Source organism: Mobula hypostoma, chromosome 16 (assembly GCF_963921235.1).
Source record: "Mobula hypostoma chromosome 16, sMobHyp1.1, whole genome shotgun sequence".
NCBI lineage: Eukaryota > Metazoa > Chordata > Chondrichthyes > Myliobatiformes > Myliobatidae > Mobula > Mobula hypostoma.
The window spans coordinates 5,575,482-5,602,516 of NC_086112.1; the positions used below are offsets into that span (position 1 = coordinate 5,575,482).

General features: G+C 47.0%; 2 protein-coding genes across 2 annotated transcripts in view; both read left to right on the forward strand.

The window, feature by feature from the left end:
- The window catches only part of LOC134357617 (uncharacterized), a 48,005-nt gene extending 32,338 nt beyond the window's left edge, over positions 1–15,667 (forward strand). Inside the window, exons 2-3 of the mRNA XM_063069241.1 lie at positions 15,046–15,176; positions 15,416–15,667. Coding sequence (XP_062925311.1) covers positions 15,046–15,176; positions 15,416–15,667 — 383 coding nt within the window. The remainder of the gene's footprint in view (positions 1–15,045; positions 15,177–15,415) is intronic.
- A 2,710-nt stretch (positions 15,668–18,377) lies between these two features.
- Positions 18,378–27,035, forward strand: part of LOC134357511 (arrestin domain-containing protein 3-like) — a 70,018-nt gene continuing 61,360 nt past the window's right edge. Inside the window, exon 1 of the mRNA XM_063069132.1 lies at positions 18,378–19,028. Coding sequence (XP_062925202.1) covers positions 18,782–19,028 — 247 coding nt within the window. The 5' untranslated portion in view covers positions 18,378–18,781. The remainder of the gene's footprint in view (positions 19,029–27,035) is intronic.

Sequence of the window (27,035 nt, forward strand, 5' to 3'; positions counted from 1 at the left end):
ACAGACCTACGGCATCCGCACAGTGCAGCTGCAGTTCGGCGCCAACTGGTTCACGTGGGACTTCACACTGGCCGCCATGGCCCAACCGCTCTTGGGGGCGGACTTCCAGCGAGCTCACAGCCTGCTGGTCGACTTGCAAGGGAAAAGACTGGTCCATGCCAAGACTTTCAGGACATTCTCCTTGGGTGAAGCCAAGTTGCCGGCCCCGCACCTGGACTCCATCACGCTGTCTGACAACGAATTCACCAGAATGATGGCGGACTTTCTATCGGTTGTGGCACCGCAGTTCACGGCGGTCATGCCCAGACACGGAGTACAGCACCACATTCTGACCCAGGGACCACCCCTCCATGCCCGCGCACGAAGGCTCCCCCCGGACAAGCTCCGCCTGGCAAAGGAGGAGTTCAAGAGGATGGAGGAATTGGGGATCATACGGCGGTCCGACAGCCCATGGGCCTCCCCCCTGCACATGGTGCCCAAACCAGCCAGGGACTGGAGACCATGCGGCAACGACTGCAGACTGAACGAGGTTACAACTCCAGACTGCTACCCCGTGCTGCACATTCAGGACCTTGCAGCAAACCTGCACGGAGCAAGCATCTTTTCCAAAGTAGAGCTCGTCCAGGGATACCATCAAATCCCTGTACACCCTGAAGACATCCCCAAAACAGCACTCATCACCTCGTTCGGCCTGTTCGAATTCCTCCAAATGCCGTTCAGCCTAAAGAATGCTGCACAGACGTTCCAGCGGCTAATGGATGCGGTGGGATGCCACCTGGTCTTTGCGTTCATCTATTTGGACGACATCCTCATAGCCAACAGTAGTTGTCAGGAGCATCTGTCCCACCTCCGCCAGCTCTACTCCCGCCTGAGTGATTTCGGCCTCACGATCAACCCGGCCAAATGCCAGTTCAGACTCGACACCATAGACTTCCTGGGCCACAGGATTACTAAAGACGGGGCAACACCTCTGCCCGCCAAGGTAGACGCGATCCACCACTTCGCCCGGCCCAACACAGGCCTGCAGGAGTTTGTTGGTATGGTGAACCTCTACCACTGCTTCCTCCCCTCAGCAGCCCGTATCATGCGCCCTTTGTTCACCCTGATGTTGGGTAAAGGCAAGGACATTACTTGGGACAAAGAGGCCGCGGCTGCTTTCATTAAAGCCAAGGAAGCCTTGGCAGACACCGCGATGCTGCTGCACCCCAGAACGGACTTTCCAACCGCCCTCACAGTGGATGCATCCAACACAGCAGTCGGTGGGGTGCTGGAGCAACTCATCAAGGGGCACTGGCAACCCCTGGCGTTCTTCAGCAGGCACCTACAGTCACCTGAACTCAAGTACAGTGCCGTCAACCGGGAGCTGTTGGCACTATATCTGGCAATCCAGCATTTCAGGTACTTCCTAGAAGGCAGGCCGTTCACCGCGTTCACAGACCACAAACCATTGACCTTCGCGTTCACGAAGGTGTCCGATCCCTGGTCAGCCTGCCAGTGGCAACATCTGTCCTACATCTCCGAGTACACGATGGACATCCAGGATGTCTCGGGAAAGGACAACGTCGTGGCGGACGCACTCTCCAGACCAGCTATCCAGGCCCTGTCCCGGGGGTGGACTATGCAGAACTGGCGGAGGCGCAGCAGGCAGACAATGAGATGCCCAGCTACAGGACTGCATTCTCTGGTTTGCAGCTGCAAGACTTTCTCGTAGGCCCAGATGAGAGGACCCTCCTGTGTAAGGTGGCTACCGGCCAACCTCGCCCCATCGTTCCGGCAGCCTGACGGCAGCGAGTTTTCAACTCCATACATGGCTTGGTGCACCCATCTATCAGGACAACTGTCCAGATGGCCTCCAACAAGTTCATGTGGCACAGACTTCGCAAACAGGTCAGCGAATGGGCCAAAATGTGCACGCGGTGACAAACAGCCAAGGTGCAGCGGCACACCAAAGCCCCACCGCAGCAGTTCGAACCCACCCGCTGGAGGTTCGGCCACATTCATGTGGATATCGTGGGGCCCCTGCCAGTGTCGCAAGGAGCGCGGTACCTCCTAACTATGATAGACCGGTTCATGAGATGGCCAGAGGCGGTCCCGCTCACCAACACCACTGCCGATTCCTGTGCCCAAGAGCTGACTGCAACCTGGGTAGCACGCTTCGGGGTACCGGCCCACATTACCTCCGACAGAGGTGCCCAGTTCACCTCCAGCCTGTGGTTGGCTGTGGCCAGCCTGTTGGGAACACAGCTACACCACACAACTGCCTACCACCCATAGTCGAACGGACTAGTGGAGCGTTTCCACCGTCTCCTGAAGTCGGCTCTCATGGCCTGCCTGAAAGGGCCTAACTGGGTGGATGAGCTTCCCTAGGTCCTGCTTGGAAACCGCACAGTGCCCAAAGAGGATCTGCACACCTCGTCGGCTGAGCTGGTGTATGGCGCACCCCTGGTTGTCCCAGGAGAGTTCATACCAGCCCCAAGGGGGCAAAAGGAAGAACCCGCAGCAGTCCTGGACAGACTACGCGAAAGGCTTGGCAACCTGTCCCCCGTACCGACTTCACAGCATGGACAGATCCCGATCTGCGTACCCAAAGACCTGCAGAACTGTTAAGTTTGTATTTGTACGAAGGGGCACATACCGGGCACCACTACAGCAGCCATACGAGGGGTCATTCAAGGTGATCAGGAACAACGGGTCCACGTGGACGTTAGGGGGAAAGTGGAGGTTTTCACAGTGGACTGACTCAAACCGGCCCATGTGGACTTGGTGCAGCCGGTCGAGGTTCAGGCACCGCGGCGCAGAGGCAGACCACCCAAACAGAGACTGATCCAGACTGCAGACATTGGGGGGGGGGTGTATCACCGGTTCTGGGGGGGGGGTGAGAGTTATGTGGAGACCCACTTTCTACGCAGGCGAACCGGCTCACAAAATGGCCCGCGCGTCAGCAGAGGCTGGCCCCAAAATGGTGCTGGGCCTTCTTCTTCACCAGCAAGGGAAGAAAGCCCATGTGTGGGAAGAGACTTTTGTAATGCACCTCTGATGACATTTCCGCCCGGAGAGGGCGGGAACGGAACTGCGTAAAAGACAGTGCTGCGAAGTTTGAATAAACTAGTCTTGAGTGCAACTTATAGACTGCGTGTCATTATTTCTAGCTCTGTGTGTAGCACATCCCTACAATCATATGAAAATGTTGAATAAATGGCTTCCAAGTTTCTTCAAATTTAACCGAAGGACCAGTGGTGCCACTCCTAATTTTTTCCAAATTTAAACATGTTATAATTTGGGAAAACCATTGAAATATAGTAGGGGAATTAGAATCTTTCTATTTAAATAAAATGGATCTTCTGGCTATTAATGTTACAAATGCAAGCAAACGACAAGCTGAAGGGGATAAATTAATAAAGTCTATCATTGCTAATCCAAAAATTGTGGTAAAAGAACATAGAACATAGAAGAGTACAGCACAGTACAGGCCATTCGGCCCACAATGTTGTGCCGACCCTCAAACCCTGCCTCCCATATAAGCCCCCATCTAAAATTCCTCCATATACCTGTCAGTTGTAGGTTCACTAGTGTATCTGCCTCCACCACTAACTCAAGCAGCGCATTCCACGCACCAACCACTCTCTGAGTAAAAAACCTTCCTCTAATATCCCTCTTGAACTTCCCACCCCTTACCTTAAAGCCATGTCCTCTTGTATTGAGCAGTGGTGCCCTGGGGAAGAGGCGCTGGCTATCCAATCGATTTATTCCTCTTATTATCTTGTATACCTTTATCATGTCTCCTCTCATCCTCCTTCTCTCCAAAGAGTAAACCCTAGCTCCCTTAATCTCTGATCATAATCCATACTCTCTAAACCAGGCAGCATCCTGGTAAACCTCCTCTGTACCCTTTCCAATGCTTCCACATCCTTCCTATAGTGAGGCGACCAGAACTGGACACAGTACTCCAAGTGTGGCCTAACCAGAGTTTTATAGAGCTGCATCATTACATCGCGACTCTTAAACTCTATCCCTCAACTTACGAAAGCTAACACCCCTTAAGCTTTCTTAACTACCCTATCTACCTGTGAGGCAACTTTCAGGGATCTGTGGACATGCACCCCCAGATCTCTCTGCTCCTCCACACTACCAAGTATCCTGCCATTTACTTTATACTCTGCCTTGGAGTTTGTCCTTCCAAAGTGTACCACCTCACACTTCACCGGGTTGAACTCCATCTGCCACTTCTCAGCCCACTTCTGCATCCTATCAATGTCTCTCTGCAATCTTTGACAATCCTCTACACTATCTACAACACCACCAATCTTTGTGTCGTCTGCAAACTTGCCAACCCACCCTTCTACCCTCACATCCAGGTCGTTAATAAAAATCATGAAAACTAGACGTCCCAGAACAGATCCTTGTGGGACACCACTAGTCACAAACCACCAATCCAAATGTACTCCCTCCACCATGACCCCCTGCCTTCTGCAGGCAAGCCAATTCTAAAGCAACCTGGTCAAACTTCCCTGGATCCCATGCCTTCTGACTTTTTGAATAAGCCTACCATGTGGAACCTTGTCAAATGTCTTACTAAAATCCATGTAGATCACATCCACTGCACTACCTTCATCTATATGCCTGGTCACCTCCTCAAAGAATTCTATCAGGCTTGTTAGACACGATCTGTCCTTCACACGTGGCCAAGTGGTTAAGGCGTTCGTCTAGTTACCTCAAGGTCACTAGTTCGAGCCTCAGCTGTGGCAGCATGTTTGTGCCCTTGAGCAAGGCACTTAATCACACATTGCTCTAGTCTGTGCGAGGAGTGGCACCCCACATAGACTTCCAATATGTGCCTTGTAAGGCATGAAAATGCCCAACGCAGGCCTCTCATGGTCTGAGTCGAAGTTCCCTCCCCCTGCCCTTCACAAAACCATGCTGACTGTCTCTGCTCAGACCATGATTCTCTAAATGCCCATAGATCCTGTCTCTAAGAATCTTTCCCAACAGCTTTCCCACCACAGACGTAAGGCTCACTGGTCTATATTACCCAGACTATCCCTACTACCTTTTTTGAACAAGGGGACAACATTCGCCTCCCTCCAATCCTCCAGTACCATTCCCATGGACAACGAGGACATAAAGATCCTAGCCAGAGGCTCAGCAATCTCTTCCCTTGCCTCGTGGAGCAGCCTAAGGAATATTCCATCAGGCCCCAGGGACTTATCCGACCTAATGTATTTTAACAACTCCAACACCTCCTCTCCCTTAATATCAACATGCTTCAGAATATCAGCCTCACTCATATTGTCCTCATCATCATCAAGTTCCCTCTCATTGGTGAATACCGAAGAGAAGTATTTATTGAGGACCTCGCTCACTTCCACAGCTTCCAGGCACACCTTCCCACCTTTATCTCTAATTGGTCCTACCTTCACTCCTGTCATCCTTATGCTCTTCACATAACTGGTTGAGGTTGTAAATCAATACGTAAAACTACTGAAATAATATCAAAAATATCTTTCCAATATTTTTCCAAAAGAGGGCAAGACCAGAACATATGTGTCAAGGAAGCTACCTCAGAATTACATCTGTCACAGACAGGATTTATATGACCATAAAAACGAGCTAACTTATCCTTAGAGATATACATTCTGCTAATCACCATCAGTATGTGCAGGATTGGGACAGATCTAACTGCCACCCATCAATAAGAGATAATTAAATCTTATTGTAATGACGTACTTCGAGACACCCATAAAACCCTTTGCTGCAATCAAAAGACAGCAGTGACTATATCACGTCCATTAAGGAGAGCGCCAGCCACATCATCAAGAATAATCAGTATCCTTTGGTGTTACTGCTTCATATCTTCTATCCAGCATTAGGGTAAAAAAAAATGGTCAGCCTAATTATGCCACGTGGAAAGGGAAGGGGGATATTATGGTCAAGAGATGACACCAAACATCGTCAGGAAGCGGCAAAGAGAGGGAGAGAACAAGAATCAGATGAGGCCAGGGCCGCACGACTCCAGGATCAAAGAGTCAGGACAAAAAAAAATGAGAGAAGAAGAGACAGAGGAGGAGAGGCATGCACATCTCCAGGATCAGAGACAAACAACAAACAGTGGAAGGGATGAAGAAACAGGGGATGAAAGGGCTGCACGTCTCCAGAATGACAAAAGCAGGCACAGAAGGAGGTGAGAGGAAGAGACAAAGGAGCTGAGAAGTGCACATCTCCACGATCAGAGACAAAGAACAAACAGCAGAGGTGATAAAGAGACGGAGGGTGAAAGGACTGCATGTCTCCAGAATAACGAGAGCCACAAGGGTGGCAGATAAACCAGAAGTGATGCCATCAAAAGTGTCCTTCGTTAAACAAGGAGGGGCTATATTTGCTTTGCTACGCGTCGTTTTTCTTTAATAAACTGAGGTTTTCTACTTCAGTTTTCAAAGCAAAGCGATACTAATAGCATTCAGGAAAATTTAATGTTCATTCTGGTCATATCAGACTGCACTACCCTCCTCTCAAAGGGTGCCCTAACGGGTCACCCCGTTGTCTAGTATATATTATTTCTGTTTTTGCACTGTTTTAATCTGTATAATATACATTTGTATATTTACTATAATTGATCTACTTATTTTTTCTTTCTTTATTATCATGATTTGCTATGTACTCCTGACACACGCCAGTGATAATAAACCTTATTCTGATTCTGATTCCCTCCCACATTTCTGTCATCTATACGCCTATCTAAGAATCACATACTGTAAATGTCCCTGATGCATCTGTCTCTACCAGAATCTGAATCACAATCAGCTCTAATATCACCAGCATATGTCATGAAATTTGTTGTTTTGAGGCAGCAGTACATTACAATACATAATAAAAAAACAACTTTGGGTGGCAGGGTGGAGATACTTCTCCACCAAGGGAGCTGTAAGGTGCTCCTTCTCTTCGCAGGCCTGCAGGTCACCCTTGGGAAAGGTGTAGCACCTGCTTAAACCCACAATCAGGGTCACGTGAAGCCATGGGAGCAGGTGGTGGATGGTCGTATGAGCAGGAGGTGCACATCGCAAGCCCTGGTGATGCAACCACTGATGTCAGGCAGACAATCTCTGAAGAGTATTGATAATGGCTGGGTGGCTGGGGTCACCCATCTTATAAAGACACTGCCCAGAGGAGGGCAATGGCAAACCACTTCTGGAGAAAATTTGCCAAGGACAATCATGGTCACAGACCGTGATCGCCTACATCATATGACATGACACATAATGATGATTATAAATAATAAAAACTATAAATTACAATAAGAAGTATATGCAGTCATGAACAAAAGTGTTAGGCACATATATATAGGTAGGCTGCCTAAAACTTTTGCACAGTACTGTATATTATGTCTTTCCAGTTACCATGTAATACTAAATACTGCTGAGCTAATAAAAAGCTAAGTACTCTTACTTCTGTATCCAAACCACCTTATTTTAACCGATATACAGTACAGTACAAAAGTCTTAGGTACCCTAACTACAGTATATATATGTGTGTGTGTGTGTGTGTGTGTGTGTGTGCCTCAGACCTTTGAACAGTTCTCTATATAAAAAAAATTAAATTAGGTAGGTAGTGCAAAAAGAGAGGGAAAATACTGAAGTAGTGTTCATGGAATCATTGTCCATTCAGACACCTGATGAGAAGTCTTCAGGCTTCTGTACCTCCTTCTTGATAGTAGCAATGAGAAGAGGGCATGTCCTGGGTGATGGGGTCCTTAATAATGGGTGCCACTTTTTGACCATCCCCTTTTGAAGGTGTCCTCGATGCTGGGGAGGCTAGTGCCCATGATGGAACTTGCTGAGTTTGCAACTCTGCAGTTTTTACTGATCCTGTGAAGTGGCACTTTCAAACCATACAGTAATGCAACTAGTTAGAATGCTCTCCATGGTACAGCTGTAGAACATTGCTAGAGTTATTGGTGAAATACCAACTCTCCTCGAACTCCTCAAGAAATATAGTCGCTGTTGTGCTTTCTTTGTAATTGCATTAATATGCCAGGCCCAGGATAGATCTTCAAAGGTTGTTTTTGTGGCTGATGGCCTTTGCACAGTCATAAACCACAGAAGTTAGTCCAGGGACCTATGAGGGTTTGCATGACACAAGGGTTAGTGCACGGACTTTTGTTCGGTGTATATCACAGGGGTTAGCATAGGGAACTTTGTTCGGTGTATATCACAGGGGTTAGTGCAGGAGTCTTTGCTCGATTGTATATCACAAGGGTTAGTGCAGGGACCGTTGCTTAATTGTATATCACAGGGGTTAATGCTTGGACCTCTACTGTTTGCTATATACCTGTAACAAAAATATTTTTAAACCATTTCCATGTTCTTTGCTGATTCAGCAGAACGAGGTATCCATAAACAAAGGAGGTACTGTACACATGTGTATTATACATCCTTTGTTTCCAAATATCTCATCCTGATGAATCAGACATACGTTTATAAAGCATATACACAAGAGATTCTGCAGTCCTGGAAGTCCACAGCAACACACACAAAATGCTGGAAGAACTCAGCAGGTCAGGTAGCAATTACGGAAATGAATAACTTGTCGAATGTTTCAGGCCTGACACTTTCCATCAGGACTGGAAAGGAAGGGGAAGGTGCCAGAATAAAAAGGTGGGGGGGAGGGGAAGGACAGCCGGAAGGTGATAGGTGAATCCAGGTGGGTAGAAAATGTAAAGGGCTGGGAATGAGGGAATCTGATAGGACAGGACAGTGGACTAGAGTAGTGGTCCCCAACCTTCGGGCTGCAGACCGAAACCGGGCTGCGAAGCATGCAGGGGTGCAGCGGTAGCCAGAGTACACCTAGCACATCTTTAAGAAAAGAGCCAAAATAAACAAGCTAATTAATTAGGTGCTGCCCGGCACGTAAATGCCGGCCCAGATCAAAGGCCGTTGCCGATTTCATTTGCTCTACGTGATGTTCACTCCTCTTTCCAGGGCGCTGGAGCCTTTAGCTGTTCCATTGTTTGGGCAATTTAAACGCCAGCCCAGACAGGCTGAAAAGACAGGGCTGTCAGGATCGAGGTGACATGTTGAATCTACACAAACTTCTAATAAAGTATAGGCGCTGCCGTGCTTTCTTTGTAATGACCAGTTACATGCTGGTCCCAGGACAGATCCTCTGACATTTTTCAGAGAGAAACGTCGATCCTTAATACCGAAGAATTTAAAGTTATTGGCCCTCTCCACCTCAGTTCCTCTAATGAAGACGGGCTTCTGGGTGGCACCTAATTAATTAGATTGTTTATTTTGGCTTTTTTCTTAAAGATGTGCTGGGTGTGCTCCAGCTACCGCTGCACCCCTGCATGCTTCCCAGCCCGGAGGTTGGGGTCCACTAGACTAGAGGAGAAAGAAATGAACAAGTGGCGCCAGGGAGAGGGGTTCGCAGGTAAGAAGAGGTAAGAGGCCAGAGAGGGGAATAGAAGAAGACGGGAGAGGGAGGGAAAAGTGCTTTTACCACAAGGAGAAATTGACATTCATGTCATCAGGTTGGATGCTACCCAGACAGAATATAAGGTGTTCCTCATCCACCCTGAGAGTGGTCTCATTGTGGCACAAGAAGAGGCCATGGACCAGCATGTCAGAATGGGAATGGAAATCAGAATTAAAATGTTTGGCCACCAGGAAGTTCCACTTTTGGTGAATGAAGCAGAGGTGCTCAATGAACCAGTCTCTCATTTTACGATGGGTCTCACCAATGTAAAGGAGGCTGCATCGGGAGCACCACACACAATGGGCAATCCCAGTAGATTCAGAGGTGAACTGTTGGAAGGACAGTTAGGGGCCATGAATGGAGGTGAGGGAGGAGGTGAATGGGCAGGTGTAGCACTTAGGCCACTTGCAGGGAGGGAGATTAATGGTGAGGGATGAATGAACAAGGGAATCACAGAGGGGGAGATCCCTTATAAAGCATATTATTTGTTATATAAAGCATACAATACAGAAAGACAATTGATTGCTGTAGTAATAGTGCAGCAAGCAAAATAATACTCATCATCCACTTAAAGAGCTGATCTGCATAATGTTGGAGCATCCAGCAATATCCCACACAGATTTCTCTCTCTTTCCCTCTCACTCTCTCAACGTTCTTGACCTTGTCTCTAATTCTTAGTATTAGTCATGACCCAGCCAAAGAGAAGACACCCTCCCTTGCAAAAAGAAATTTCCCCTTTAATACCCTTCAAGACCCCTTTTTATCTCTCACAATCTTCAGCCGAGACGTACTGAACTCGAAAGAGACAGCAGGTGTAAGGGGGAAAGCATCCTTCACTGATATCTACTTGTAATGATGTGTGTTCAAAACAAAGACTAAATGTTGGTTAATAAAGGGGAAAACAGGCCATTACCATATTCCAAGCTGACACCATTTTGTCTCTCATCTTCAATTTTATTTTAGCATATACCAAGGAGGCATTGCTTTTAACTCTTTCCTCACAATACCGTAATAATTTGAATGCGAATGTAACAGAGGCAATCAGTAAGAATACAGATGACATGAAGGTTGGTGATGTTGTGGATGGTGAGAATAGTGGTCTTTGGTTACAGCATGATATAGAACAGTTTGTAAATTCAGAACCAGCATCATGTTTAATGTCACTAGCACATGTCGTGAAATTTGTTGTTTTGCAGCAGCAGTACATTGCAATACATAATAATGAAAACCATGATCTCCAGTTTGAAATATATATAAATGTTAAAAAAAAGTAGTGTGATCGTGTTCATGGGTTCAATGTCCATTCAGAAATCTGATGGCAGAGGGGAAGAAGCTGTTCCTGAATCACTGAGTGTGCGACTTCAGGTACCTGTACCTCCTCCTTGATAGTGGCAATGAGACGGTGGCATGGCCTGGGTGATATGGGTCCTTAATCATGGATGCCACCTTTTTGAGGCTTCACTCCTTGAAGATGTACTGGATGCTGGGGAGGTTAGTGTCCATGATGGAGCTGACTAAGTTTACAACTTCTGCAGATTTTCCCAATCCAGTGCAGTGCTTCCCCACCTCCCCACCCGCCCCCCCCCCCACTATATCAGATGGTGATGCAGCCAGTTAGAATGCTCCCATGGTAAATCTGTAGAAATTTGCCAGTACCTTTGGTGATACCAAGTCTTCTCAAACTCCTACTGCAATATAGCCTCAATTGTGCTTTCTTTGTAACTGCATCAATATGTTAGGCCAGGATAGATCCTCACAGATGTAGACACACTTCTGACACTCTTTGCTCTTCTGATTCCTCTGTGAGGACTGATGTGTGTTCCCTCATCTTACCCTTTCTGAAGTCCACAACCAATACTTTGGTCTTACTGATGTTGAGTGTAAGGTTTTTGCTGCGACACCACTCAACTAGCTGATATATCTCCATCCTGTATGTCTTCTCGCCACTATCTGAAATTCTGCCAGCAATAGTTGTACCATCAGTAAATTATGTCAGTGTATACAATCCTGAGATTCATTTTGTTGTGGGCATACTCAATAAATCGATAGAATAATAGCCATTAACAGAATCAATAAAAGACCACCCAACTGGGGCGTTTAACTAGAGTACAGAGGACAACTGACTGTGCAAATACAAATCGGGAAATAATAATAATAAATAAATAAATGACTGGCAGACCACAGTACGTGTGCTTGCAACACTGTGTGTCCGACAGAGTGATCAGCAGCACTGGGGCTCCACAGGGGACTGTCTTGTCTCCCTTTCTCTTCACCATTTACACCTCGGACTTCAACTACTGCACAGAGTCTTGTCATCTACAGAAGTTTTCTGATGACTCTGCCATAATTGGATGCATCAGCAGGGGAGATGAGGCTGAGTACAGGGCTACGGTAGGAAACTTTGTCACATGGTGTGAGCAGAATTATCTGCAGCTTAATGTGAAAAAGACTAAGGAGCTAGTGGTAGACCTGAGGAGAGCTAAGGTACCGGTGACCCCTGTTTCCATCCAGGGGGTCAGTGTGGACGTGGTGGAGGATTACAAATACCTGGGGATATGAATTGACAATAAATTGGACTGGTCAAAGAACACTGAAGCTGCCTACAAGAAGGGTCAGAGCCGTCTCTATTTCCTGAGGAGACTGAGGTCCTTTAACATCTGCCGGACGATGCTGAGGATGTTCTATGAGTCTGTAGTGGCCAGTGCAATCATGTTTGCTGTTGTGTGCTGGGGCAGCAGGCTGAGGGTAGCAGACACCAACAGAATCAACAAACTCATTCGTAACGCCAGTGATGTTGTGGAGATGGAACTGAACTCTCTGACGGTGGTGTCTGAAAAGAGGATGCTGTCCAAGTTGCATGCCACCTTGGACAATGTCTCCCATCCACTACATAATGTATTGGTTGGGCACAGGAGTACACTCAGCCAGAGACTCATTCCACCAAGATGCAACACAGAGCGTCATAGGAAGTCATTCCTGCCTGTGGCCATCAAGCTTTACAACTCCTCCCTTGGAGGGTCAGACACCCTGAGACAATAGCTGGTCCTGGACTTATTTCCTGGCATAATTTACATATTACTATTTAATTATTTATGGTGCAACTGTAACAAAAACCAATTTCCCCCGGGATCAATAAAGTATGACTATGACTATGACTATTACTATAAGCAATAAATATCAAGAACATGAGATGAAGAGTCCTTGAAAGTGAGTCCATTGGTTGTGGAAACACTTGCTCAATGTTTGGGAGGACTTCACATGTTATGAACTGGGCTTTCCCTTTGGAGAGTTTTCTACAACTCCACCATGGACGGTCCCAAGCCCAGCTGAGAAAGAGGAAGAGTTGGGCATGGAGTGAGCAACCCCATCTCATAAAAACCTAGAGCTACAGAAACACTAACAGTAGCTCCAAAGGCCTCATTCCCGGGAGAGGAAGAATCTTCATCTAGAAGGTGTATGAAGTTCTTTGGTGAAAACAGAAGCCAAGGGGCTGATCAACCTTCTATTGGCCCAGGATAGAGGATTCTGGTGGGCTGCTGTTGGTGGCTTATGCCCCAATAGGGGTGATGAGCTTAAGAAGAAGAAGAGTTTTCTACACCCAAAGGGAATGGTTTAAAGTGAGAGAAAAGCGTATTAGATGAAACTTAAAAAATAATTTTTCACACAGACAATGGTTGGAATACAGGTCTCACTTCCTAAGAGGACAGGGAAGTGGGGCAGTGACACTCTCTGCATTTATGAAGCATTTAGATAAGAACATGAAATGCCAGGGAAGAGAAGGTGACAGGTTGAGTGCTGGGAAATGGGATCAGTATGGATCAGTGATTTGTAGCTGCAGTGACAAAATAGGGCAAAGGGCCTATTCCTGTTGCCAGTCATAGGTTTGGTCAGATGTGATGCCATTTCTTGCTAAAACAACTCAGCAGCAACAATGGTATTTCCCAGCAACACACAACAAATGCCGCAGGAACTCACAGGTCAGGGTGCATCTATGGAAAAAAGCAGTCGACGTTTCGGACCAAAACCCTTCAGCAGGACTGGAGAAAAAAAGCTGAGGAGTAGGTTTGAAAGGTAGGGAGAGGGGAGAGAGAAAACACCAGGTGACAGGTGAAACTTGGAGGGGGACGGATGAAGTAAAGAGCTGGGAAGTTGATTGGTGAAAGAGACAGAAGGCCATGGAAGATAGAAAAAGGTGGGGGAGGGGGTTTGAAGAGTCTGGCCTGCTGAGATCCTCCAGCATTTTGTGCATGTTGCTCAAATTTCCAGCATCTGTAGATCTTCTCTTATTAATGATACTTCCCATTTCTTCACATTGTGTGGGGAGCAGGTGTGTGGAATTGATACTAAACTACAAACATCTCCAATTGGACCACAGTTGACAGGTGACATTAAAGGGACCCCTCACTCACAACACCCTCAAAAGAATACCTGTGGGTGATGAGGATGTGCAATGATGGCCCATGTGCAGAGGGAGAGACACTGAAGTGGATTGAACAGTTCATTAGTTTTTAATAAGAATTATATGGAACAAAAGGGAAATAACAAATGCTCAGCCAACAAGGCCATTAACTAAAACTCTCAAAATAAAAGCTAGCACTGTCACTGCAGTTTGAAAGAAGTAACTTAATACTAAATCAATTCTGCTACTTTACAGCATCAATCTAAACTGTAGTCTTCTTTCCTGGAATGGGGATTAAGGTGAGCAGGGAGTGTTGCCGTCACTATGCTTTGGTCAAGCCCCGACAAGACTGAAACGAGAGGAGGGAAGTTAAATACAACCACAAAGAAACACTAATTGGCTGGAATGTGCCTACTCACCAGCATGATTGTCCTGACGCCTTTCAGCTGTCTGCCTGCAAGGGTGCTCAAAATCTGTGGCAGAGTCCATGGGGGTAACAACGAAGATGAGATGATCGCCAACCCCTTTGTAAAGAAGGCAGGGAAATGGATGTAGATACAAGTCACAAGCGAGAGTTCTTGAAAAGCTTCATTCCAAACAGTAATTCTGCTTGACTGGCTGTTTCCAGGGACAGATACAAATGCAATCAGCAGGTGTTGCTGGAAGATTTTCAAATCGGTGACAGATGCACCAAAACCTGTTGCGCTTCCAGAACAATAAGATGACAGTCTGGGAATTCTGCAGCCAGGCACATTCCAGGGTGCACTGGAGCTCAGTGCAATGCCGAGGTTTCATGGGCAAGAACTGCAGTTGGAAGCCCTGCTGCTGCTGGGCTTTGAGGTTCATCGATGGTGGCGCATATGCGTAGCAGTTGGCATAACAAATGCAATCAGCAGGTGTTGCTGGAAGATTTTCCAGCGACCTGGGTTCAATTGCACCATTTGTACATTCTCTTCGTGACCGCATGGGTTTCCTCCGGGTGCTCGGGTTTCCTCTCACATTCCAAAGATGCACAGGTTAGGGTTAGTAAGTAGTGAGCATATGGGAAGTGTGGTGACACTTGTGAGCACGTCTTTGGGCTGTGTTGGTTGTGGGCGCAAATGAGACATTTCACTTTATGTTTCAATATTTCAATGTACATGTAACAAATAAAGCTAATCTTTACATCTTTATTTAAGCCTCTGAGAAGTCTAGTCTGTATCGTCTAGAGGCTCCAAGAGCATCATGGGTGCCTTGTACAGAGAACGTGTCAACAACACAAGTAACTCCACGAATGGATAGACTGAAAGCTACGATGAAGGCTTGCAGCGCGAGATTTTGTATTTCTAGTATACATCATTAATAAAGTTTAATTTTGGAAAACTAATGAGTTTTCATCAGCTATTTAATTTATGCCATTCCGTACACAAAAGCGGACGATGACTGCAAGAACACCAAAAGGGCATATGGTGCCTCATCGTGGCACAGTACGAAGATGGTGTACTGTTATAAAATACTAGTTCCTCAGAACGCAAACAGAAACTAAGTAAAACAAGCCTCCGCTGGCAGTTTACCAACATTTCTCAAGCGGGGTGGAGCGCATCGCCGGCTCCCAGCCCAGAGTCAGACATCATCCCGAATCGGTGTTCGGCTGCTCGGAAGGTCCCAGCACGGTCCCCGCACCGCAGCCATGGGCAAAGTGAAGACCTTCGCGATCGCTACGACCGCCCCACCTACTCCTGCGGGGAGCTGGTCTCCGGACGGATTGTGGTGGAGCTTACGGAGCACGGAGCAGGGAGCAGATCGAGGTTAAACTTCTGAAAATCCACGCCAAGGGCCAGGCGTACGTTCACTGGACGGAGAGACAATCCGGCTCCAAGTCCAGACAGACTCGGCATTACACTCAGGAGCTGCTGTACTTCAAGCACAAGTACCTGTTGATTGGGACAGGTAGGTGCGCGCTCACGTTGCACGGAGATCTCTACAAATCGGCTCTAAAGTGTCCACAAACCCAGCAACAGGCCTGTTCTCCGTCTGACAATAGTGTGACCGCCAGTGGAGGAGAGGCGACAGCGGCTGATGTCCTCTGAGCCACTGGAGCTCCCTTTAAGCAACACACATCAAAGTTGCTGGTGAACGCAGCAGGCCAGGCAGCATCTCTAGGAAGAGGTACAATCGACGTTTCAGGCCGAGACCGTTCATCAGGACTAACTGAAGGAAGAGCTAGTAAGAGATTTGAAAGTGGGAGGGGGAGCGGGAGATCCAAAATGATAGGAGAAGACAGGAGGGGAAGGGATGGAGCCAAGAGCTGGACAAGTGATTGGCAAAAGGCATATGAGAGGATCATGGGACAGGAGGTCCGGGGAGAAAGACAAGGGGGGAGGGGGACCCTTTAGTCAGCTCTTTAGGCTCCCTTTAGTCAGCTCAGAAAACGGTGAAAGATTCGGGCGATAAATGTGTAAACTTCTAAACTTTACAACTGTGGGCGTACGGACGGCTTCATCGCCGTCTGGGCATGTGTACATTCTCTGTTCTCTCTTGGAATCAAGAGTGAAAGGGGCCGCAAATCCTCACGCCCTGTTGTGGGTGGGGCCATATCAAACGCCGCTGTGCGACACTATTGCTCCTTTTACCAAAATGCATTATCGTACATTTCCCAACACTGTATTCCATCTGCCACATATCACAACTCTTGGTTATGGGACCACTGATGCCAGGCAGACAACCTCTGAAGAGTATTAATAATGGCTGTGGTCACCTGTCTTGTAAAGAAAGACACTACCCAGAAGAAGGCAATGCCAAACCACTTCCGTAGAATAAATTACCAAGAACAATCATGATCATGGAAAGAGCTTAATCACCTACATCATACAACTTGGCACATAATGACAATGACGATGATGAATGTAAATACCTTTACCTTCTAGATGCTTTAGAGATTAGGGCTATAAGATAGTGTGTGCTGTAGACCGATTTCAGCGGTGGGCAAATTGCAGCGGATCAAGGGCTTAATGCGTGCTTTGTCCAGCCTCTCGATGCTGTGATGATCGATCGATGCTGCCTGAACCACCAGGCAGTACTCATTGAGAAATATTTCCTGCAAGAGAATATCTGTAGATGCTGGCAATTCTCAGCAATACACAGAAAATGCTGGAGCAACACAGCAGGCCAGGCAGCATCCATGGGAAAAAAGTACAGTCGATTTTTCAGGATGAGACCCTTTGGCAGGACTGGAGGAAAAAAAGATGAGTAGATTTAAAAGGTCGGGTAGTGGAGAGAGTAACACAAGGTGATAGGTGAAACCAGTTGGGGGAGGGATGAAGTAAAGAGCTGGGAAGTTGATTGGGGGCTGAAGAAGGGGGAGTCTGATAGGGGAGAAAAGAAGGCTATGGAAGAAAGAAAAGGGGCAAGGAGCACTAGAGGGAGGCAATGGGATTGGGAATTGTGAAGGAGGGTAGGGCGCCATTACCGGAAGTTTGAGAAATTGATGTTCCTGCCATCAGGTCAGAGGCTACCCAGACATAATATAAGGCGTTGTTCATCCAACCTGAGTGTGGCCTCATGACAACAGTAGAGGAGGCCATCGATTGACATATTGGAATTGGAATGGGAAGTGGAATTAAAATGGATGGCCTCTGGGTCCGGTACTGTGTACGGTACTCCCGATGTGGCCACCTGTATATTGGTGAGACCTGACGTAGATTGGGAGACCGTTTCTCCAAGCACCTACACTCCATCCGCCAGTCGAAACGGGATCTTCCAGTGGCCACCCATTTTAATTCCAGGAGGGCAAAGAGGCCATTGTAGACCTCACAAGAGGTGATCTTGATAGATAAGGAAGAGGGCCAAGGAGTGGCGAACGGATCTGAATGCATTCAATTGTGAGGTGATGCATTTTGGAAAGTCAAATTAGTGTAGGATTATACAATGAATGGTAGGGCACAAGGGAATGTTCCTGGGTGTCGACATCTCTGACGATGTATCCTGGGCCCAATATATTGATGCAATTGCAACGAACTTTCAGCTGCCTCCGCCTGGCAACGGTACCGCAGCATTAAAGCCAGGACCAACAGGCTACGGGACAGCTTCTTTCTACAAGCAATTAGACTTGTAGATTCACGACTCAATATTGTGACGGAGTCATAACGCAAAGATTCTTACTTCCTCACGTTGTGGGATGGATGTAAGACTTAAAAAAATTCAATTGGTAGAAACGCCCTTCACCCCGCCACCCAGTTCGATATCCCAAATACATTTATTGTAATTTAGAGCGTTTTATTGTTATGTATTGCTACTGCAAAACGACAAATTTGACAAGGTATGCTGGTGATGTTAAACCTGATCGTGATTCTAAAAATAGAAATGTTAACTAAATTCGGCTGGTTCTGGAGGACAGGCAACCACACGGTGGGTTGAAGGGCGTTTCCTGCTTTTTACTATGTCTGCTGCCAGTTGCAGATTAGACAAGGTATCTTGACAATGAGTTTGGTGTTGCAGCTGGTTGTTTGTGTAACGCGGGCAGCGGGCGGAGTCCGTCTTTCAACTTGAAACTTCCCGTTTCACAACGACGGAGCACACGGACTGATCACGGTTCACCATCCTTACCCGCGTTTTCCGTGATTGTTCAGTTTATAAACCCGACAAAAATGGGAACCGTATAAACCCCAAAAGGTGAGCTTTACATTGATGGGCATCTTGCACTGAGGGTGTGTGCGGTTTGGACATCCGTGTACTACTGAATAGTTCCCCTTCCCTCAGAACAGAAGCAGAACCACTGTGCGGTCTGACAAGCCTCTCCTTTTCCGTGGGCATTCGTCACGGAACCTTTTTTAGCGGAGTCGAGCCCATTGCCGGCTCCCAGCCCAGAGTCAGACATCATCCCGAATCGGTGTTCGGCTGCTCGGAAGGTCCCAGCACGGTCCCCGCACCGCAGCCATGGGCAAAGTGAAGACCTTCGCGATCCTCTACGACCGCCCCACCTACTCCTGCGGGGAGCTGGTCTCCGGACGGGTTGTGGTGGAGCTTACGGAGCAGATCCGGGTGAAGGCTCTTAAAATCCACGCCAAGGGCCAGGCGTTCGTTCACTGGGCAGAAATGGACACTTCTTCCGAGACCAACGAGATTCAGCATTACATTCAGCAGCTGCGATACTTCAAGCACAAGCACATGTTGATTGGGACAGGTAGGTGCGCGCTCACGTTACACGTGGATCTTAAACAATCCGGCTTTAAAGTGTCCACAAACCCAGCAGCTGGCGTGTGTCCCGTTCTCTGGCTGACAATAGTTTGTGTGGCCGCCAGTGGAGGAGAGGCGGCAGCGGCTGATGTGCTCTGCGCCACTGGAGCTTTTAGTCAGCTCGGAAAACGATTAAAGATGTAGAAGATTAATGTAAAAATTCTAACTTCCAAATTGTGGGCGTTCGGATAGCTTGATCGCATGACTCGGTATGTACACTTTGTACTGTAGAACACTTCGCATCTGGTAATCATAATGCCATTAGTTTCCAAGTAAATATGGAAAACGATAGCGACACACAAAATGCTGGATGAACCCAGCGGGCCAGGCAGCATCTATGGAGAAGAGAGTACAGTGGACGTTGTGGGCGGCGTCCTCTCACCAGGACTGGAGGAAAAAATGACTAGAAAAGGTGGGGGGGGGGCAGGAAGAAATACTGGGTGATAGGTGAAACCGGTAGCGGGAGGGGTGAAGTAAAGAGCTGGGAAGTTGATTGGTGAAAGAGATACAGGGCTGGAGAAGGAATCTGAGGGGAGAGGACGGAAGGCCATGGAAGAAAGAAAAAAGCAGAGGAGCACCAGAGGGAGGTGATGGGCAGGTAAGGAGATGAGGTGAGTGAGGGAAACGGGGGGGGGGTCATTACCGGAAGTTCGAGGTCGAAGTTCATGCCATCAGGTTGGAGGCTACCCAGACAGAATATAAGGCGTTGCTCCTCCAACCTGAGTGTGGCCTCATCGTGCCACTTTTTCTGGCGGATGGTGCTTGGTGAAGCGGTCTCCCAGTCTACATCAGGTCTCACCAATATACAGGAGGCCACACTGTGAACACCGGACACGGTGGGTGACCTCAACAGTTTCACAAGTGAAGTGCCGCCTCACCTGGAAGGACTGTTTGGGGCCCTGAATGGTAGTGAGGGAGGAGGTGGTGTGGGGGCAGGTGTAGCATTTGTTATGCTTGCAAGGGTAAGTGCCATGAGGGACATCAGTGAGGAGAGACGAATGGACGAGGGAGTCGTGTGGGGAGCGATCCCTGAATAAAGCAGGAAGTGGTGGGAGGGAAAGATGTGCTTGGTGGTGGGATCCCGTCGGAGATGGCAGAAGTTACAGAGAATTGTGTAGTAGATGGGGAAACTGGTAGGGTGGTAAACGAAGACAAGAGGAGTTTTATCCCTGGTGGGGTTACAGGAGTATGGGGTGAAGGCAGACGTGTGTGAAAAGATGCAGTTGAGAGCAGTGTTGATGGTGGAGGAGGGGAAGCTCCTTTCTTTGAAGGAGGACATTTCCTTTGGTCTGAAATGAAAAGCCTCATTCTGAGAGCAAATGCGGTGAAGATGCAGGAATTGAGAGAAGGAGATCACATTTTTACATGGAACAGGGTGGGAAGAGGTATAGTCCAGGTAGCTGTGAGGGTCTATAGGTTTTTAATAGACATCAGTAGATAAGCTGCCTCTCTATATCTCTTGTTACGTACCCCGTAACTGGGTTGCCAAACCAGCAGAAATGGACCACTTATTTGGAGTCTGGATTACTGGAACTAAGAAAGTTTTATTAAAGAAATAAGTAACACAGTACTGTAATCGTAAGGATATAAATGCAACAGGTTAGCAATGATAAAACACACAAGTACACAGAACTAGGATAATAGGAATCAATCAAGCTCTATCGCAGTCCAGGGGTAAAATGATCAGTCTCAAGTGACGCAGAGTTCAGTTCAGCTGAGTACAGTTCGCAGCAAACGCTGTTGTGCCGTTGGAGAGAGAGAGAGCGAATGCAAATTTCGATTCACAGACCTTTGATGTTTCCCGCAGTTAGCTTTCGGGCGAGCCCTTTTAATATCTTCGGAGGTCACCGACTGTGACCCTTCCGTTCCGGATACGATTGTTCTTCCGCGGTGAACCTGGCACCCAGGCAAGGGCGGACACACACACCAGGTTCCCGCCGATCGTACCTTCTCACCCTGCGCGTCTATGGTTGGTCCCGTGACCAGACCTCCAAACCCCACCAACTTGTGGGGGCACACCACACTTCCAGGGTCTCGTTATCTCGTGGTGTCTGTCTTGCCTTAGCGAACCTGTTCCTTTTATCCCCCTGCTGGGGTATCGCCTGTCCATCAAACTGCTAACAGTTCAGGTTCAAAGCAACCGGTCTGTCAATACTCGGAACTGTGTCTCTTTTCGTTAATCTCTCTCGTCTCTCATTAACATTTTGAACGCTTCTCCCTTTTGTCTCTCTTATCTCTCTCATCAGCATCAATCTTCTGATAACTTGGTTTTTCGTCACACTCTGAAGATCAAGAATTGGGAGGGAGGTGTCAGAAATGGACCAGGTGAATTTGAGGGCAGGGTGGAAGTTCAAGGCAAAGTTGGAAGTCGACATGCTCCATATGGGTGCAGGAAGCAGCGTGATAATAGGTTTTGTCCATGGGTTGAGATTCTAAATTGGAGAAAGAACAACTTTGATCATATCAGAAAGAATCTGGCAAGTATGGATTAGGACAGGATGTTTTCTGGCAAAGGTGTATTTGATAAGTGGGAGGCCTTCAAAAACATAATTTTGGGAAGGCAGCTTGCATGTATTTGTCAGAATAAAAGGTAAAAATAAGAGGTGTAGGGAACTTTTAGTTTTCAAGATTATTGAGGCCATGGTTAAGGAAAGAGCAGGTAAGAACAAATGACGTATTTGTGGAGTATAAGAGATGGAAGAGAACACTTAAGAAAGATATCAGGAGGGCTAAAAGAAAGCATGAGGTTGCCCTAGCAGGTTGGGTGAAGAAGAATCCTTAGGGATTCTACAGATATGTTAAGAGCAAAAGGATTGCAAGGGACAAAACTGGTCCTCAGGAAGATCAGAATGGTATCTATATGTGGAGCCAAATGAGATGGGGAAGATCTTAAGTGGATTTTTTTTGGATCTGTATTTGCATGGGAGATGGATACAGAGTCCATTGAAGTGAGGAAAAGCAGCAGCAAAGTCATGGACCCTATACAGATTAGAGGAGAAGCTGTTTACTCTCTTGAAACTAATTCGAGTGGATACAATTCTTGCAGCAAGATGGCAGCATGTTTGAATGCAGCGGCCTCTCGGGGGGAGGGGGCAACCAAAGTTGAACTGTTCTTTTTAAAATGTTTTTTATGATAGACTGGACTCCAAGAACAATGGGTACAGCAGGTCCACTGCTTCAGTGATCTGCTCTTTGTTCAGAGCAGCTGGCCGAGGCATTGAAGGAACCGGGGCTCAGGCTGGAGAGGGTTTGGAGGAACTGACCTGGGTGCTGACTCTGTTGCCTTCTGCTACTCGAAGGCATCGGAGTTGGTGCACAAAAGCAGCATGCAGTATAATCGTGAGTGATTGTCTGGTCGTTTTTCTTGCAATCGCAAAAGCCTTGTTGACAAAGCAACAGCTTGGCTTTGGTTGTAGCAAGGATTAGGACTCAAGCCAAGGGCTTCCCTGCTGCTGCAGTCCAGGTAAGAAGACGCTGGAGGCGCTGTAGTGTGGAGTTTGTGCTCGGTTGGGAGCTGGCCTCTCCTGTTGGTGCTGCCCTCAAGTGTTCAATTGGTGGAATGACAGATTGAAATGCTGTGAGCTGTACATCAATTTGCATGTTATTCAGGGTCATAAGAGTATACATGTTTTCTTAAGTAAGTGTGTGTGTGTGTGTGTGTGTGTGTGTGTTTCCTCACTATCTTGAATGCATGTCATGTTCCTCTGCCCCAAAGGAACATTGCCTTGTTCGGCTGTACCCATGTATGGTTTGAGTGATAATTAAACTTGATTTGATTGATAAATCCCCAGGGCCTGACAAGGTGTTCCATTGGATCCTGTAGGAGGCAAGTGCAGAAACTGCAGGGGCCCTAGCAGAGATACTTAAATCATCCTTGGTGCCAGGTGAGGTACCAAGAATTGGAGGATAGTCCGTGTTGGTCCACTGTTTAAGAAAGGCTTTAAAAATAAACCAGGAAATTGTAGATCAGTGGACTTGACATCAGTAGTGGGAAAGTTTTTGGAAAGTATTCTAAGGGACCAATTATGAGTCTTTGGCTAGATATGTCTAATCCTATAACTTTTCAAGGAAGTTACCAAGAAAGTTGAGGAACGCAAGGCAGTGGATGTTGTCTACATGGACTTTAGCAAGGCATTTGACAAGGTCCTTGCATGGGAGGTTGGTCAAAAAGGTTCAGTTGCTTGGCATTCACGATGAGGTAGTAAATTGGATTAGACATTGTCTTTGTGGGAGAAGTCAGAGAGTGGTAGTAGATGGTTGCCTCTCTGACTGTACCCAGTGTCCAATGGTGTGCCGCTGGGATTGGTGCTGGGTCCACTGTTGTTTGTCATTTATATCAATGATCTGGATGATAATTGTAGTTAACTGGATCAGCAAACTTGTGGATGACACTAAGATTGGGGGGTGTAGCAGACGGTGGGGAAAGCTATCATGGCCGGCAGTGGGATCTGAACCAGCTGAAAAAATGGGCGGAAAAATGGCAAATGAAATTTAATGCAGACACGGGCGAGGTGTTGCACTTTGGTAGGACCAACCAGGTAGGTCTTGTACAGTGAACGGTAGGGCATTGAGTGTGGTAGGATAAAGGCATCTTGGAATATAGGTCCATAATTAATTGAAAGTGGTGGCAGTGGTAGATAAAGAAAGCTTTTGGCACATTGGCCTTCATAAATCAATGTATTGAGTACAGGAGGTGGGATGTTATGAAGTTGTATAAGATACTGGTGAGACCTAATTTGGAGTACTGTGTGCAGTTTTGGTCACCTAACTACAAGAAAGATGTAAATAAAGTTGGAAAAAGTACAGAAAAAAATTTCTCTTTTGCTGGGACTGGAGGACCTGAGTTATAAGGAAAGATTGAATAGATTTGGACTTTATTCCTTGGAACACGGAAGGCTGAGAGAAGATTTGAGAGAAGCATACAAAATTGAGGGGTAAATTATAGATGGTGGAAAAAGCCTACTTGTGTTTACCCTGAGGTTGGGTGGGACTACAACTAGAGGTCATGGGTTAAGGGTGAAATATTTAAGGAGAACATTGGAGGAAACTTCATTCAGAGGATCGTGAGTGTGGAATCAGCTACAGTGCAGATGGTGCTTGCAAGCTTGATTTCAATGTAGAAGAATTTCAATGTCATTTTTTGTTGTTATTTGAGGACAGGGGCAGTATGAGTGTGAGGGCAGTTTGTTGTTCTCGGTGCAGGATGTGGGAGGCCCTGGAGTCTCCAAGCCTCCCGGACGTCCACATCTGTGCCAGGTGTGCCGAGATGCAGCTCCTAAGGGACCGCGTTAGGGAACTGGAGCTGCAGCTCGATGACCTTCGTCTGGTTAGGGAGAGTGAGGAGTTGATAGAGAGGAGTTACAGGTAGGTGGTCACACTGGGGCCACGGGAAGCAGACAGGTGGGTCACGGTTAGGAGGGGGAAGGGGAAGAGTCAGGTAATAGAGAGTACTGGGTGGCTGTGCCCCCTGACAATAGGTACTCCTGTTTGAGTACTGTTGGGGGGGACAGCTTACCTGGGGGAAGCGACAGTGGCCGTGCCTGCGGCACAGAGTCCGGCCCTGTAGCTCAGAAGGGTAGGGAAAGGAAGAGGAGGGCAGTTGTAATAGGGGACTCGATAGTAAGGGGGTCAGATAGGCGATTCTGTGGACGCAGTCCAGAGACCCGGATGGCAGTTTGCCTACCTGGTGCCAGGGTCCAGGATATTTCTGATCGTGTCCAAGATATCCTGAAGTGGGAGGGTGAGGAGCCAGAGGTCGTGGTACATATAGGTACCAATGACATAGGTAGGAAAAGGGAAGAGGTCCTGAAGGGAGAATATAGGGAGTTAGGAAGGGAGTTGAGAAAAAGGACCGCAAAGGTAGTAATCTCGGGATTACTGCCTGTGCCACGCGACAGTGAGAGTAGGAATGCAATGAGGTGGAGGATAAATGTGTGACTGAGGGATTGGAGCAGGGGGGCAGGGATTCAAGTTTTTGGATCATTGGGACCTCTTTTGGCGCAGGTGTGACCTGTACAAAAAGGACAGGTTACACTTGAAACCTAGGGGGACCAATATCCTGGCGGGGAGATTTGCGAGGGCTACTGAGGAGACTTTAAACTAGAATGGTTGGGTGGTGGGTATCAAATTAAAGAGACTAGGAGAGAGGAGGTTAGTTCACAACAGGGGGATGGGAACAAGTGCAGAGAGACAGGGGTGTAAAATGAGGGTAGAAGCAAAAAGTAGTAAGGTGAAAAGTAAAAGCCGCAGGCCGGCAAATCAAGGGCAAAAATCAGAAAGGGCCACTTTTCAACATAATCGTATAAGGGCTAAGAGTGTTGTAAAAGCGAGCCTGAAGGCTTTGTGTGTCAATGTAAGGAGCATTTGTAACAAGGTGGATGAATTAAAAGTGCAGATTGTTATTAATGAATATGATATAGTTGGGATCACAGAGACATGGCTCCTGGGTGACCAAGGATAGGAGCTCAACATTCAGGGATATTCAATATTCAGCAGGGATAGACATGAAAGAAAAGGAGATGGGGTAGCATTGCTGGTTAGAGAGGAGATGAACGCAATAGAAAGGAAGTACATTAGCCGGGAGGATGTGGAATTGATATGGGTAGAGCTGCATAACACGAAGGGGCAGAAAACGCTGGTGGGAGTTGTGTGCAGGCCACCTAACAGTAGTAGTGAGGTTGGGGATGGTATTAAACAGGAAATTAGAAATGCGTGCAATAGAGGAACAGCAGTTATAATGGGTGACTTCAATCGACATATACATTGGGTGAACCAAATTGGTAAGGGTGCTGAGGAAGAGGATTTCTTGGAATGTATGCGGGATGGTTTTTTGAACCAACATGTCGAGGAACCAACTAGAGAGCAGGCTATTCTAGACTGGGTATTGAGCAATGAGGAAGGGTTAATTAGCAATCTTGTCGTGAGAGACCCCTTGGGTAAGAGTGACCATAATATGGTGGAATTCTTCATTAAGATGGAGAGTGACATAGTTAATTCAGAAACAAAGGTTCTGAACTTAAAGAAGGGTAACTTTGAAGGTACGAGACGTGAATTAGCTAGGATAGGCTGGCAAATGACACTTAAAGGGTTGACGGTGGATATGCAATGGCAAGCATTTAAAGATCGCATGGATGAAATACAACAATTGTTCATCCCAGTTTGGCAAAAGAATAAGTCAAGGAAGGTAGTGCACCCGTGGCTGACAAGGGAAATTAGGGATAGTATCAATTCCAAAGAAGAAGCATACAAATTAGCCAGAAAAAGTGGCTCACCTGAGGACTGGGAGAAATTCAGAGTCCAGCAGAGGAGGACAAAGGGCTTAATTAGGAAAGGGAAAAAAGATTATGAGAGAAAACTGGCAGGGAACATAAAAACTCACTGTAAAAGCTTTTATAGATATGTGAAAAGAAGAAGATTGGTTAAGACAAATGTAGGTCCCCTGCAGACAGAAACAGGTGAATTGATTATGGGGAGCAAGGACGTGGCAGACCAATTGAATAACTACTTTGGTTCTGTCTTCACTAAGGAAGACATAAATAATCTTCCGGAAATAGTAGGGGACAGAGGGTCCAGTTAGATGGAGGAACTGAGGGAAATACATGTTAGTAGGGAAGTGGTGTTAGGTAAATTGAAGGGATTAAAGGCAGATAAATCCCCAGGGCCAGATGGTCTACATCCCAGAGTGCTTAAGGAAGTAGCCCAAGAAATAGTGGATGCATTAGTGATAATTTTTCAAAACTCTTTAGATTCTGGACTAGTTCCTGAGGATTGGAGGGTGGCTAATGTAACCCCACTTTTTAAAAAAGGAGGGAGAGAGAAACCGGGGAACTATAGACCGGTTAACCTAACATTGGTGGTGGGGAAAATGCTAGAGTCAGTTATCAAAGATGTGATAACAGCACATTTGGAAAGCAGTGAAATCACCGGACAAAGTCAGCATGGATTTGTGAAAGGA